General features: G+C 41.0%; 1 protein-coding gene across 3 annotated transcripts in view; it reads left to right on the top strand.

Moving 5' to 3' along the window:
- SLC1A2 (solute carrier family 1 member 2) overlaps positions 1-12,438 on the top strand; it is a 142,396-nt gene that overhangs the window by 120,284 nt on the left and 9,674 nt on the right. For all 3 annotated transcript variants that reach the window (XM_019738525.3, XM_074336208.2, XM_019738527.3), the window contains one exon: positions 8,591-8,822. In XM_019738525.3, the coding sequence (XP_019594084.3) occupies positions 8,591-8,822 (232 nt within the window). The remainder of the gene's footprint in view (positions 1-8,590; positions 8,823-12,438) is intronic.

Below are 12,438 nucleotides of genomic sequence, written 5' to 3'. Positions count from 1 at the left end.
CTCCCCCGTGGAGAGAACAGAACAATGATTATTAAATTTGAACATGCACCAAAATCTCCTATAAATTCAGGAAGTGTAGGGTGGGGACCAAGAGTTGGCACTTCTAACAAGTTCCCAGGTGACGCTGATGAGGCAGTCCAGGGACCTCACTTCTAGAAGCAAAGGGCTAGAGGTAGCAAAGGGGGAGCAGAGTTCTTGATTGTCGGTATTTGAGCGTCTCTATACTTTTCTGAGCCCTAGTCAGCCCTAGTCAGCTCATGCACCCATTCACTGAACATAGATCAAAAGGACACAGCTACTAGTTAGCGAATACTTGTGTTACACACTGTTCTAAGCACTTTACATGGACTTGTTTAAAAGTCACAGCAAATTATGGAGCAGCTAATACTGTGTTTCCCCGAAAATAAGACCCAACCGGAAAATAAACCCTAGCTTGATTTTTCAGGATGACATCCCCTGAACATAAGCACTAATGCATCTTTTGAAGCAAAAATTAATATAAGACCTGGTCTTATTTTTGGGGAAACACAGTAGTATTATCCCCACTTTACAGTTGAGGAAACTGAGGCTCAGAGAAAAGTAACTTATCCCAATTTAGTGGCTATTAGATGACTGAACTGGGATTCAAACCCAGATGATCTTGTTCCTTGGGGATCCCAGGCCTGGCAATTTGGGTTCCTGTTTCCTTATTTAAGACACACGCATGCATAGAAACACACACACACACACACACACACACACACACACACACACGTAATTTAATGTTCATTTTTATGTCTGGTGGAGCAGAAAAGCAATTCCTACACCCACCATATCTCTGAAGATTCCAACGGCTAATGTTGAAGTCATTTGCTTTGATTTCCCACTACCACTGAATTCTTTCCTGCATCTTACCTCATTTCCAGTCTATGTCCACCTCAGCATGGAATGTGACCCTTTTCTACTCAGTCCTCCCCCCACCCACCAAAGTATCCCAGTGTAATTGCAGGTCATGGGGGTGGGGTGGGAGTGGGGCCCTTGTTCTGCATAGCAAAATCATTCTTTAATATATCACAAGAGAAATATGTGCTCATAGAAAAGCAAGGGGAAGGACAAAGCTCAGGAGAGTTATAAGACGAAAAAGAAAAAGATAAATCTCCCTTTACCTTCAATTGAATCTTGAAAAGGAGCAGAATAGGCCACCCCAAAATATGCCAGTTGGCATGTGGATTATTTTGAGCTGAAGGCAATCAGGACCTAGCAGACTCAGGAAAAATTTTTCACCTCCATCTTAAGTGCCTGAAAGAATTGAGAAGGAAGTGAGCTATTACCAGAGATAACTTTTTCATCTGAGAAACTTGTCTGCATGGCAGAGCAAACATTTGTATACCAAACTTCTGTCCTTCTCATCTCCCTGTGAATTGTCTTCCTTCCCTTTGGAGACCCCAGGCCCGTACCCCCTTCTCCTCAGCTCAGGATGGTACCTGAGCCTCAATTGCCTGACTGCTGGGAGTCTCATATTTTTATGGGGCTCCCAAATGTACAGACTTAAATTTGTTTTTCTCCTGTTCCTCTGTCTTATGTTGATTTAATTATTAGACCAGCCACAGAACCTAGGAAGGAAGAAGGGAACATTTTTCCAACCCCTACAATCGTAAGTCTTGTTTCTCTGAAGTAATCATTGTTCATAACTTTAGGTAGCACAAAAAGTTCAAGTTTCATATTCGATCTCCCTTTTCTTTAAAAACAAAAAAAAATCCTTCGGGGTTCCCCACCCCCAGGAATCTTCTCTCCTTACACCTGTTTAGTCTGTTTCTCCCCACCTTGCTGGGCTGCTTGCCTTCCATTTCTGTGTCTCTCCCCAGCTCTCAGGACATGTCTCTCATTTTCATAGGCAACATAATTTGGCTTTCTGTGTCTCCCTCTTCCTCCTTCTAGATCTTTTCGAGTCCTACCTTTTCACCACCAAAACATCCGACTGATGTTTGCTGAACAAAAAACAGTTCTCTTTCTAGAGTTAATATGCCCTCTTAAACTAACGAGCCATCCCCGCCTCTCTCCTTCACATACCTGCCTGCCCCCTTCCCCTGATTCTTCTGTATCATAAACAGATAAAACACAGGTATTGGCCTTCAGAGAGCTTATGGTCCAGGAAGGGAGACAGACGTGTGGTCAAAAACTCCCAACAGAGTATGCTAGGTGTACAAAGCGGAATGTATAAGACTTGATGGAGGAATAAAAGAGGAAGGGATCTCCTCTTTTCACTTGAACTAGTAATAACAATGATGAACAACTACGGCTGACCACTGAATTTGTGTCAGGCCCTTTATATGCAGCATTTGGCAAAGGACCGCTCAGATAACAAGCACTTGATACATGTTAGCAGTAACTACCTTCTCAACACCCTTGGAGGTGGGTATTACTTTCTACATTTTACAAATGAGGAAGGTGAGCAGGAAAGGCTAAGTACCTATTGTGCTGCAGCCAGGATTGCAATCCAGGCTCAAATCCAAAGTTCAAACCCAGCCAGTGCTGCTGTGGGCTCTCCTTCCCTTCCCAACCTCATGTGACTTTAGCCCTTGGATGCCCAGAATTGTGCCAGCCTTCTCAGCCTGGGGGCCTCAGTGCCCCCTCGGCCATACTGTGCACCCTGCATTCTGAGAGGCAGACAGGATGGCTTGGTTCTATGAATGTTATGTTGAATCATATGACATTTCCAATATTTGATGTGCGGGGACTAATAGAAATGGCAATCTCATGTGGTTCAACCCAATAGAAGGAACCAGATGGATTCTGCGAGACCTTGCTTCCTCAGCTCTGTTCTTCTGTGAGAACCAGGACTTTTAGACAGTCCCACCCTCTCCCTGCTTGAGGATTTAGATCCAGAGATAGAAAAGACAGACAGTACCTTGGCTTTTCTTTTAGGGAACCAGACCCTGTGCCTCTGTGAGAACCAGTGTAGTCAAGCACCTCTCTCGTTTTGGGTTACCGGTGGCCCCCAAAGCTATGCCATCTGTAGTGAATCCCATTCAGTTAAACATTCTGTCCCCTTCTCACCTCTGTCCCCATCTCACAGTCCTGACTCATAGCATCCAGACCCAAAGATCACACGAAGCACTCTATAATTCTTTTTACCATGTTTTTCTGAAAATAAAACCTCGCTGGACTATCAGCTCTTAATGCATCTTTTGGAGCAAAAATTAATATAAGACCTGGTATTATATTATATTATATTGTATTATATTATATAATATCATATCACATCACATCATATTATATTACATTATATTAAAGACCGGGTCTTATAGTATAAATAAGAACAGGTCTTATATTAATTTTTGCTCCAAAAGACGCAGTAGAGCTGATTGTACGGCTAGGTCTTATTTTCAGGGAAACCCGGTACCAAGTAGCCTTAAAACTCCTAAGCTCAACAGGGTTTCCTTAACAGTCGGGCTCATTGTGAAAGAAAATGAAAGTATTTACCTGTGAAGAAACTTTCCACATGTGAACCATAAACTCCTGCTTTTGGCCAGAGTGGGACTTCCCCAGAGTTGATCAGACATTCCCCTGGTGGCTTTAAAAGCAAACCCAAAATTCTTCTGTCTTGTCTCCCCTTCCATGTACCGTTCCCTGTCCTTACCTTCTCAGTCAATGTTCTTGAATAAGTTGATTATATGTAATGTCTCCACTTCCTCACCTCCCATTCAGTGTTCAACCTATGGCGAGCTGACATCTCTCTCTGCCTCTGCATTGAAACTGCCTTTGCCCGGTCAATAATGACCTCTGTGTTGCTACAACCAAGAGACCTTTCTTTTCCTTATGTACTCTGACCTCTAGGCCAAAATGGGCATTGTGCTCCAAACCCTGATTTTTGAAACACTCTTCCCCCAAACTCTTCTACTTTCCTTCCACCTTTGCTGACTCTTATTCCTTTGCTCATTCCTTAAGTGCTGTTCACCCCCAGGATTCTAGACTAGATTGCCCGCTCTTCTCACTCTTCCTTCTCTGCAAGGATTAATAAAACATGCCTTTGTTTCCCCTCCCGTGGCTTCTCTTGGTGTTCTTACTCCTAATTCACTACCGGCAGCTCAGAAGTCCCTCTTGACTTTTTAGTCCAAATTCCCAATCACTGTGGAACATCTCCCTTTTGCTGGGTCACAGCCTTCACACTCAGTACTGACACCAGAAGCTTTCTCCCCCGAACCAGTGATGCCCCATAAATATGGTAGCACTGTCCACCGCTTGCCTGAACCAGAAACCTGAGAGGAATCCTTGACTCTTTTTTATTCTCTATAACCAATCAGTTTTCAAGTCTTGTAATTACGACTCCTAAATCTCTCTCAAATTCATCTTTCTCCATATTCACCACCTCTTCACTAAGTCGATCTTGCTCTTTCCCTCTTGTCCATTCTTCCCAATGGAACAATCATGCTCTTTCTCTTCAGTGACTCTTCGTTACACCTGGGATAAAGTACTGACTCCTGAACTTGGCTGCTAAGGCCACACATGATTTGGTCAATTCTTACTTTCTGCCTCTCACTGCACTCACTAGCCATCCTGAATACTGCTGTGTGCTCTTACCCCCTAGATGGCACACCTGTTATTTTTCTCTTCTTTCTAGCTCATTATCTCAGACTTATCCTTAAGATCTAACTTAAGACACTTCTACTCAAACCATTCCTGGGGCCTAAGTGTGGATAAAATGTCCTATCTACAAAGCCCCATATCATCCAACACTTATTCCTATTAGAACATTTCTCTTACTCTAGTGGGTGACATAGACAAGTAAAGAGGGTGGATTCTTGGGGAAAAGGAAACATGGGCAGTGTCTTTTCTTGTTCTTTAATGCCTGGACACCTGGCATACTGCCCTGTACATACTAAGATGCTCATTATACATCTGTCGAATGAATGAATGGACTAACAAAGAACTCAGCAAGTATTAGAGCCTATGCTCTCTTCTTATTTCCACTTAGCCATTTTCATGCTTATGTGCTCCTGCAATCTTTAATGAGCACTTAAGGCAGGCCCAGTGTTCCTCTCATATCATTTAACCCTTACAAACTCCTCTGAGGTTGGGATTAGACCCATTCCATATTTCATGCTCAAGTGAGAAATGATTTACTCAAGGTAAGAGCGTCAGAAGACCTGGGTTAGAGTTTTAGCCCTAAGTTCAGGGTCTTTTCCATCTTGATTTTGGTGTCAAACTTCAGTATGCTTTGATTCTACCCAAATCTGTCTTTCATTTAATCCTGTCCTGATGGCTATTTCCATTGGCCAGAGTTCCTTTTCAAATTCAAGGAGATATGACAGTATGGAAGAGACATGAGGAGTGAGTGAATTTGAGGAAACCTCACCCAGAAATCCTCTCCCCGAAACTTGGTTCAGTGGCTGCTCAGGAGAATAGAGATTTGATATCAAAGAAAGTCAAGTGTTGTGTAAACAAGAGTTTGTAAACTTGTAGTACCCATTTGAGTGGGAATGGACTTATTAAACTGAAAAATTCATTAACCCTTGAACATAGAATTTTGTGCTGTTGTCCACATGATGGGGTATGAATGATGGTTGTCCCCAAAGGGGTAAGGAACATATAATGAGTATCAACCATGGGTCAGGAACTGGTTTTATCTTCCCCCAATCCTATAAAATAGGTATTTTGGCTGCATGAGAAAAATTCTGGTTGAGAAAGTCACCCAGATAACTTAGTAGGTGACTGAGCCAGGTTCAAAATTAGCTGCATGGCACCAGGTAGTTTGCATCATGTGGCAGACAGTGAATTCTGCAGTCGCACTGCCTGTGTACAAATGTGGTTCTATGGCTTCACTAGAATGTGTGACTTTGGGAAGCCACTTAATCTCTCTGGGGCTCAGTATTTTCTCTTAAATGTGGATAATCATACTTATGGAGTTGTGGTGAGCATTAAATAAGGTAATATCTATAATGCGTATTCCTATCACATTAAATGTGATCTAAATATCAGCTACCATCATCACCACCACCACCACCTCTGAATGCTCTAATTGCTGATAAGGCAGATTCTTCTAAGTCATGAGATAAATGGCTGCTTGGAACATTCCTCCTGAAGACTTTAGCACCCTTTAGAATTTAACAATTAGTCAAGGGTGTAGGGTGTGTAACTCATAACACATGCCAGGAGGGATTGGAAGTATAGTTGAAAAAATGAATGAACTAATCAGAAACAGTCTCAGAGACACAGAGGGAAAACTGAGGGTTGCTAGATGGGAGGAGGGGGGTGGGGATAAGGGGGAAGGTGAGGGGATTAGAAAGCACAGTCAGTAACCACAAGATTGACACAGGGATACAAAAGTCAATTTGGGGCATGTAATCAATAATGTTGTAAAGATTTTGTAGGGTATCCAATGGACACTTGTGTTATTAGGGAGCCCACCTCAGGGATGATGTAGATGCCTGATCACTGCACTGTACACCTGAAGCTGAATAATAATGAATGTCAACTATAATTACATATATATTCATATAGATGTATATAATTATACAAAAAGTGGAGTACAGCATTAGGAATAGAGACAGTGGAAATGTAATGACTGTGTGCGATGTCAGAGGGGTAGTAGATTGGGGGGAGAGGGGTTATCACTGTGTGAGGGGTATAAATGATCAATGTCTAACTATTACAGTGTTTTGTACACATGAAACTAATAAAAAATAAATAAAAAGAAAAAACCAAAAAAGAAAGTACAGTTGAAAAGCAGCAAAATAGACTATGGCTATGTATATGGTGGACAAATAACTCAGCTGATGAATTGGAAATGCTGCCAGAGGAACTGTCCTATAAGCAGAGTTTATGTTTCCAGGGGGAGATAGTAGCTTAACCAGGCATGTTTGGATGTTGTACCTAGGAGCTTCCAAAAATATATTGGAATTGACTTGATAAAATTCATAGTAATTTTAAAAGTATACATCAAGTAATAATTAATGTTTTGTGAGTACTTACTAAATGTCTGGAGCTGCTAGCCCTTTGTTACCTTATTTAATCTTCACAACAACCCTTATGTAGTAGACATTTTTATTATTCCCATTTTATAGATGAGGCAACTGAGGCTTACAAATGTTAAGTCTGATCAGAGTTATCCCTTTATCCAGGTAAGGGGAAGAGCTGACATTTGAATGGAGGTGAGACGGCCTCTAGAGTCCATGCTTGTTCTTAACTATGATCAACTATTCCTTTCCATACCCATGGGCTTTCTAGCAACTTCCACAAGTGCCTGATTTTGTGAATGATCTCAAGACCCAGTCTTCAGTCAAGTACACCCTGAGGCAGATTCTCCAAAGGAGAAGGGAGGAGAAGAAAATTCTCAGGTGGAGAGATGCCCCTGAGAGTTGAAGTCAGGCTCTGATTTGTGTTGTTTTGTGAACAGCATCTTCCCAATTGAAACCAGAAGGACAGCTGGCTCGCAAGCTCCTTGCAAGGGAGCCAGGCAGGCCAGACGCCTTCTAGTACTGCTTCATTACTGCTATTCTCTAATGAGAAATAGATTTGACAATAGAAACTAGAATTTATTTTAAGCCTTTGTTCCAAGAACCAATTAAGGTTTCTACTTTGACTTGAACTAATTCTAGTATCCTTATATTTTTTCAAATTGAAGGCTAGAGTGTCCTGGACTAAGATGTCTCAGCATCATCTTTACCGAAAATCCTTCCGTGTGTGTGTGTGTGTGTGTGTGTGTGTGTGTGTGTGTGTGTGGTTTTCCAGCATCCTTCTCTTTAGGACTTTGATTATCTCATCAGCATGGTCAAAAGGACTCTTCATACTGTTTTGAAAGATGAGAGAACACAGCTTACTTTTAAGAACTTAATTAGTTTTGCTGGTGCTGACCTTCTAACAGGAAGAGTTATCAACCACCCTATTTTGTCAAATCAGAATTTGAAAAACAAGATTTGAGGAAGGATTTTTCTTAATACCTTAATCAAGAGGCACTCTGGAAGATTTAATTTTTTTAGGTTAATAAATAAAGACAAAATGCTTTGCTTTTTCTAGGACACATAGTCACTACACATGTTAGTCAAGGAGAAAATTGTGGCTCGTTTCTTACCAACAGTTGCGTCTTTGTATACATGTACGGGGAACTAGGGTGCAGGGGGAAAGGCAGTGTTAGTTTCAATCCTTACAAAAATATCAATGTTCTATTTTGGGAGAATTCACAGGTACTTATTGTTTCCTGTAGAATTAATAAATAGAGTGGAAGTAATCTTTACAGTGGAATCTTTGAAGAACAGTTTAAATCAAGAGGAATGGCTGGGCACAGCTAGAGCTTGGGTACTAATTCTGAGATCTGGATGCATTGTTTCCCTCAAATTCTTTCTCCCTTCTTCCTTCTTTAGCTTTGCTATTGTTTATGGGGTGCTTACCATTCATCAGACAATTTTCTAAGCTATTCACATGTTTTCTTATTTAATTTTCACACAAGCTTAAGGAATTCAAGGCTCATGAAGGTTAACTAGCTTGCCCCAGATCAGGCAGAGGGAAAGATGGAGCCAGAAGTCAGCCTTAAGTCTCTGGTTCTAGACCCGGAACTCTTAGCCACCATAGCATTCTGCTTCCTCACTAAATGTTTTCTGTTCTTTGTCCCCAGGGATAGAATGAGAACTTCAGTCAATGTTGTGGGTGACTCTTTTGGGGCTGGGATTGTCTATCACCTCTCCAAGTCTGAGCTGGATAACATTGACTCCCAGCATCGAGTGCATGAAGATATTGAAATGACCAAGACTCAGTCCATTTACGATGACATGAAGAACCACAGGGAAAGCAACTCTAATCAGTGTGTCTATGCCGCACACAACTCTGTCATAGTAGATGAGTGCAAGGTACTTTTCCCATTCATGGATATTGAGACCTGTATATAATCATGCATGCTCAGTTTCTTAAAACAAACACCAACGCCCTGCATGTATTATTGTCGTATTTCTTTTTCTGAAGAATCATGTAACCCAAGCTTCTGTGAGTCTCAGTTCATCTAACTCCGTGTCTAACATGGTTAGAAATCAAAAGGTCTACCAGTGAAAGAGCCAGTCAGTTCCTTCTTTCATCCATATGACGTAAAACAGTCGTTCTGATCCCCCTATCTACCTAGTCCACAAATTTGATTGGTTTTCTTGAATATTTTGCCCAAGAATCCCTGGTCTCTGGGGCTTTGCAGGCATTCAGTGTGACTGCAAAATATTTTATCCCTCAAGTGAAACACCAAGAGAAATACCCAGAATCATTTGATTGATACAGAACAAATATTCCTCCTTGCTGTGTTTCTTTCATGTATTGGTCAAAAATGTGCCCACATTACTGTGCAGGTATCCTTCTCTTATTTTTTGTGGGAAGGTGAGTTTTGACCCGTCAGCCACTTTGCTCCAAAACTGGGGAAACAATTTCAAGGAAAGGTTAACTATCCTTCAGGACAATCATCCATTGATGTCTTTTACAAGACACTGAACTTCACACTCTGCCTGGCAGTACCATCTTTCCTGATGCATGGATGTTCTGGACACTTGTAAGCTGTTGGGTGCTAAGTCTTCAAGCTCCATGGGCTCTGTCTAGCCTTCATTGTAACTAACTTGACGTTGTCAAAGACAGTGTGTCATGACCAGAGTGAAGCAAACTTGGAGAAACCCTGGCAGGTGAGCAGAGTTGGGAGTTGGGTTGCTAGAATGGTTCCAGGCACCAACACAGATTTCGGATACCTTTTTTTGACTCTTGTAGACAAGAGCTCACTTAATAATTAATTTCTTTCTTTCTTATTTCTGGGTCATTCTAAATATACACAACAGTTTCTGCCAGGCAACTAAGGATAACACAGGAGTAATTCTTCATCCTGGATTGCAGTATAGGTCCAGAAGCCACAGCTTTTGTCCATCCTCTCTATATCAAGTGTGGGTGAACCAGGAATCTGATACAAATTAGCGGGGAACCTCACCCATCAAGAGGCAATTATGTAAATTAGTTGAGTCCGTGAAAATGATTCCAATAATAAAAAATTCAGAGGTACCTAAAGGGTATACGCCATTCTCCTAGGAAGTTCGTGTTTCCCACATCTAAATGGATATGCTGGATTATTCCCCATTAAAATGTTAGTTTGGGTCAACAAGGGTCAGTATTCCCAAGGAATGGCTTTATTCTGTATTATATTTAATAAGTATTTATTGTGTGCCTTGTGAGGTTTAGTTGAGCACATTCATCTCATTCCTATGACCTCCTATATTTTAATCATTCACCAAGTGTTTATTGAGTGGCCATTATCTGTGAAGCCCTGAATTAGGCATGGGAGGAGGGCAAGGTGACTGTACAATTTTATAGTGGAGATAAGGCTTGGTCCCAATTTACAAGGAAAACATACTAGTATGAAACAAAATGAAATCACGTATTTTTTTTTTAATTTTGTAATTATATGTCAAAAGAATCCTCGTGGTTAATTGCCTATGTCGTGGCCCTTCTGGAGTGTCTCAAGAGGCTTCTTAACAGCATCGTCTAGGACTGGTTTTGAAGAAGAAGGTGTACAGGCATGGAGACATCTTTAGATTTCAGATGTCATGGATATTTTTTCCCTTAAAGGATATTAAGAGTATCAGGAGACATTTGTTTCATTTTTTTAAAGCAGAACAATTCAAACCCTAAAAGGAGATGTTTGTCACTGTTCCTATCTGTAGGAAGTAAGCCCATGAAGAGAGATACCATGTCTGCATTTATCATTGCTGTGTCCTAGCACCTAAGCAGTGTCTGGCATGCAGTAGGCACTCTAGAAATATTTGTTGAATGTATCCTTTTAGCATCTTGACCCTATGCTATCATTCAGAGAATATTTTTTTTTTTTTTTTTTTTTTTTTTTGCTGCACAGTTCCATAGAGATAGTGGCTCAGTCTCTTTCTATAATTGACTACCCAACCAACTACCTGCAAACTTGTTGGTGAGTTAGCATTTAGATGGTCAAATGGTGAAACTGAACAGGTCATAGAAATGATGAAACGGCCATATTGGTTTAATAACTATTCCAGCGCTTTGCATTTTTTTAGTGAAGTGATTAGATTCGGCTCAGTGAACTTTCGTTGGGCCTCAGCCTTCACTAGATGAGGCAAATGGACTCTTTTCACTCTAGACCAACTAACTGAGGTGACACTGATGTGTAAAGGAAGCAGCCAGAGCTATGGAGATCAATTTGCACACTTTCCCAGATTATCTGAATCACATTTGTTCATGCCTTGGAACTTCCTTCTGGTTCATTCTTAGTCTCACTGCTTTCTAGAAACTGAGACAGGAGACATCAGTGCTTCCTGGCAGTTCCCTCCCCTTTTTGCTTTTTTATTACCAAGGCGGTTGGAGTAGAGAGGGGTAAAATGGATTGGGAAGTCGAGTCCCAGCTTCCTTTAACCCAGCCGAAAAAGGAAATGCCAAAAAAAAAAAAAAAAAGAAATGCTGTTCTCCCAGCTACATTTGAAACACAGGCCCCAGTATTAAAAACAAACAAACAAACAAACAAAAAAAGCACAATAAGAAAGAAAGACCCCTATCCTCAAGGGCTGTCTGATTTTCGAAAGGCACCACACTGTGATTTATAATTTTGCACAGCTATTGATCTGGTTCATCACTGAAAGCCAGATGGGCACATTCAAGGTCAGAGTGAACAGACAGCTTTCTCCAGGAAGACAGTTTGTTCCTTCCTGGAAGTCTCTCTTGACAGTTCACTGAATGGGAAACAAATTTGCTGCAGCTCTGGTCAAAATTTTAACCACTATAAGCATTGTTATGTCACGTTGATCTCTCTATTTTCAAACCCTTGCCTTGTAATAGTAGTTTGAAACTTATGTGATAGCTTTTTTATTTTAATCATAGTAACTGCATGTGAAGCGGTCATTGCTTGTTGCATGGTCTTTCTAAAACACTGGGAGCCTGATGGGGATTGGAGGAAAGACTAGTTTTTCTTTTCATTTGCTTGGTTCATGAAGGGCACTTGGTTTTCTGTTCCTAGCATGTTGTGTGTGTTCATAACGCATGCGTTTCACCTCCACTTGGGTAAGAAGATCAGATTTCTTTCAAACATTGCTGCGTTTGTCATGTCTTCATATTCTAATGCTTCCATAAATCCAGTCTCTGCATTATGTGGAATATCAATCGTGGGTTTAAGTTTGCACATGACCTTGAGGACAGAGAGGAAGGTAAGCTAGGAAAACTGTGTAGAAGTGGAGGGAAGAAAACCTCCCATTCCGTGGAAGGGTTCAGTTTGCTTCGGGGCAGGGAAGCATAATATAGACAGTCTGCTGATTATATTGGATTATTAAATGTCTGCATTGAAGTAATTTCTACATATATGTCACTGATCTCAGGCTTTTAATCCCCCTTTAATTTTTAATTTTAAAACCTGGATAGCTTATTTGGTATACAAACCATCATGATTTCTGATTTCAAAGTTGGACAAGTATAAAATTCACCTGGCCTCTT

This window comes from Rhinolophus sinicus, chromosome 14, assembly GCF_057876585.1.
Source record: "Rhinolophus sinicus isolate RSI-liver-muscle chromosome 14, RSI-T2T, whole genome shotgun sequence".
Taxonomy (NCBI): domain Eukaryota; kingdom Metazoa; phylum Chordata; class Mammalia; order Chiroptera; family Rhinolophidae; genus Rhinolophus; species Rhinolophus sinicus.
This window is presented reverse-complemented; position numbering and strand designations above follow the sequence as displayed.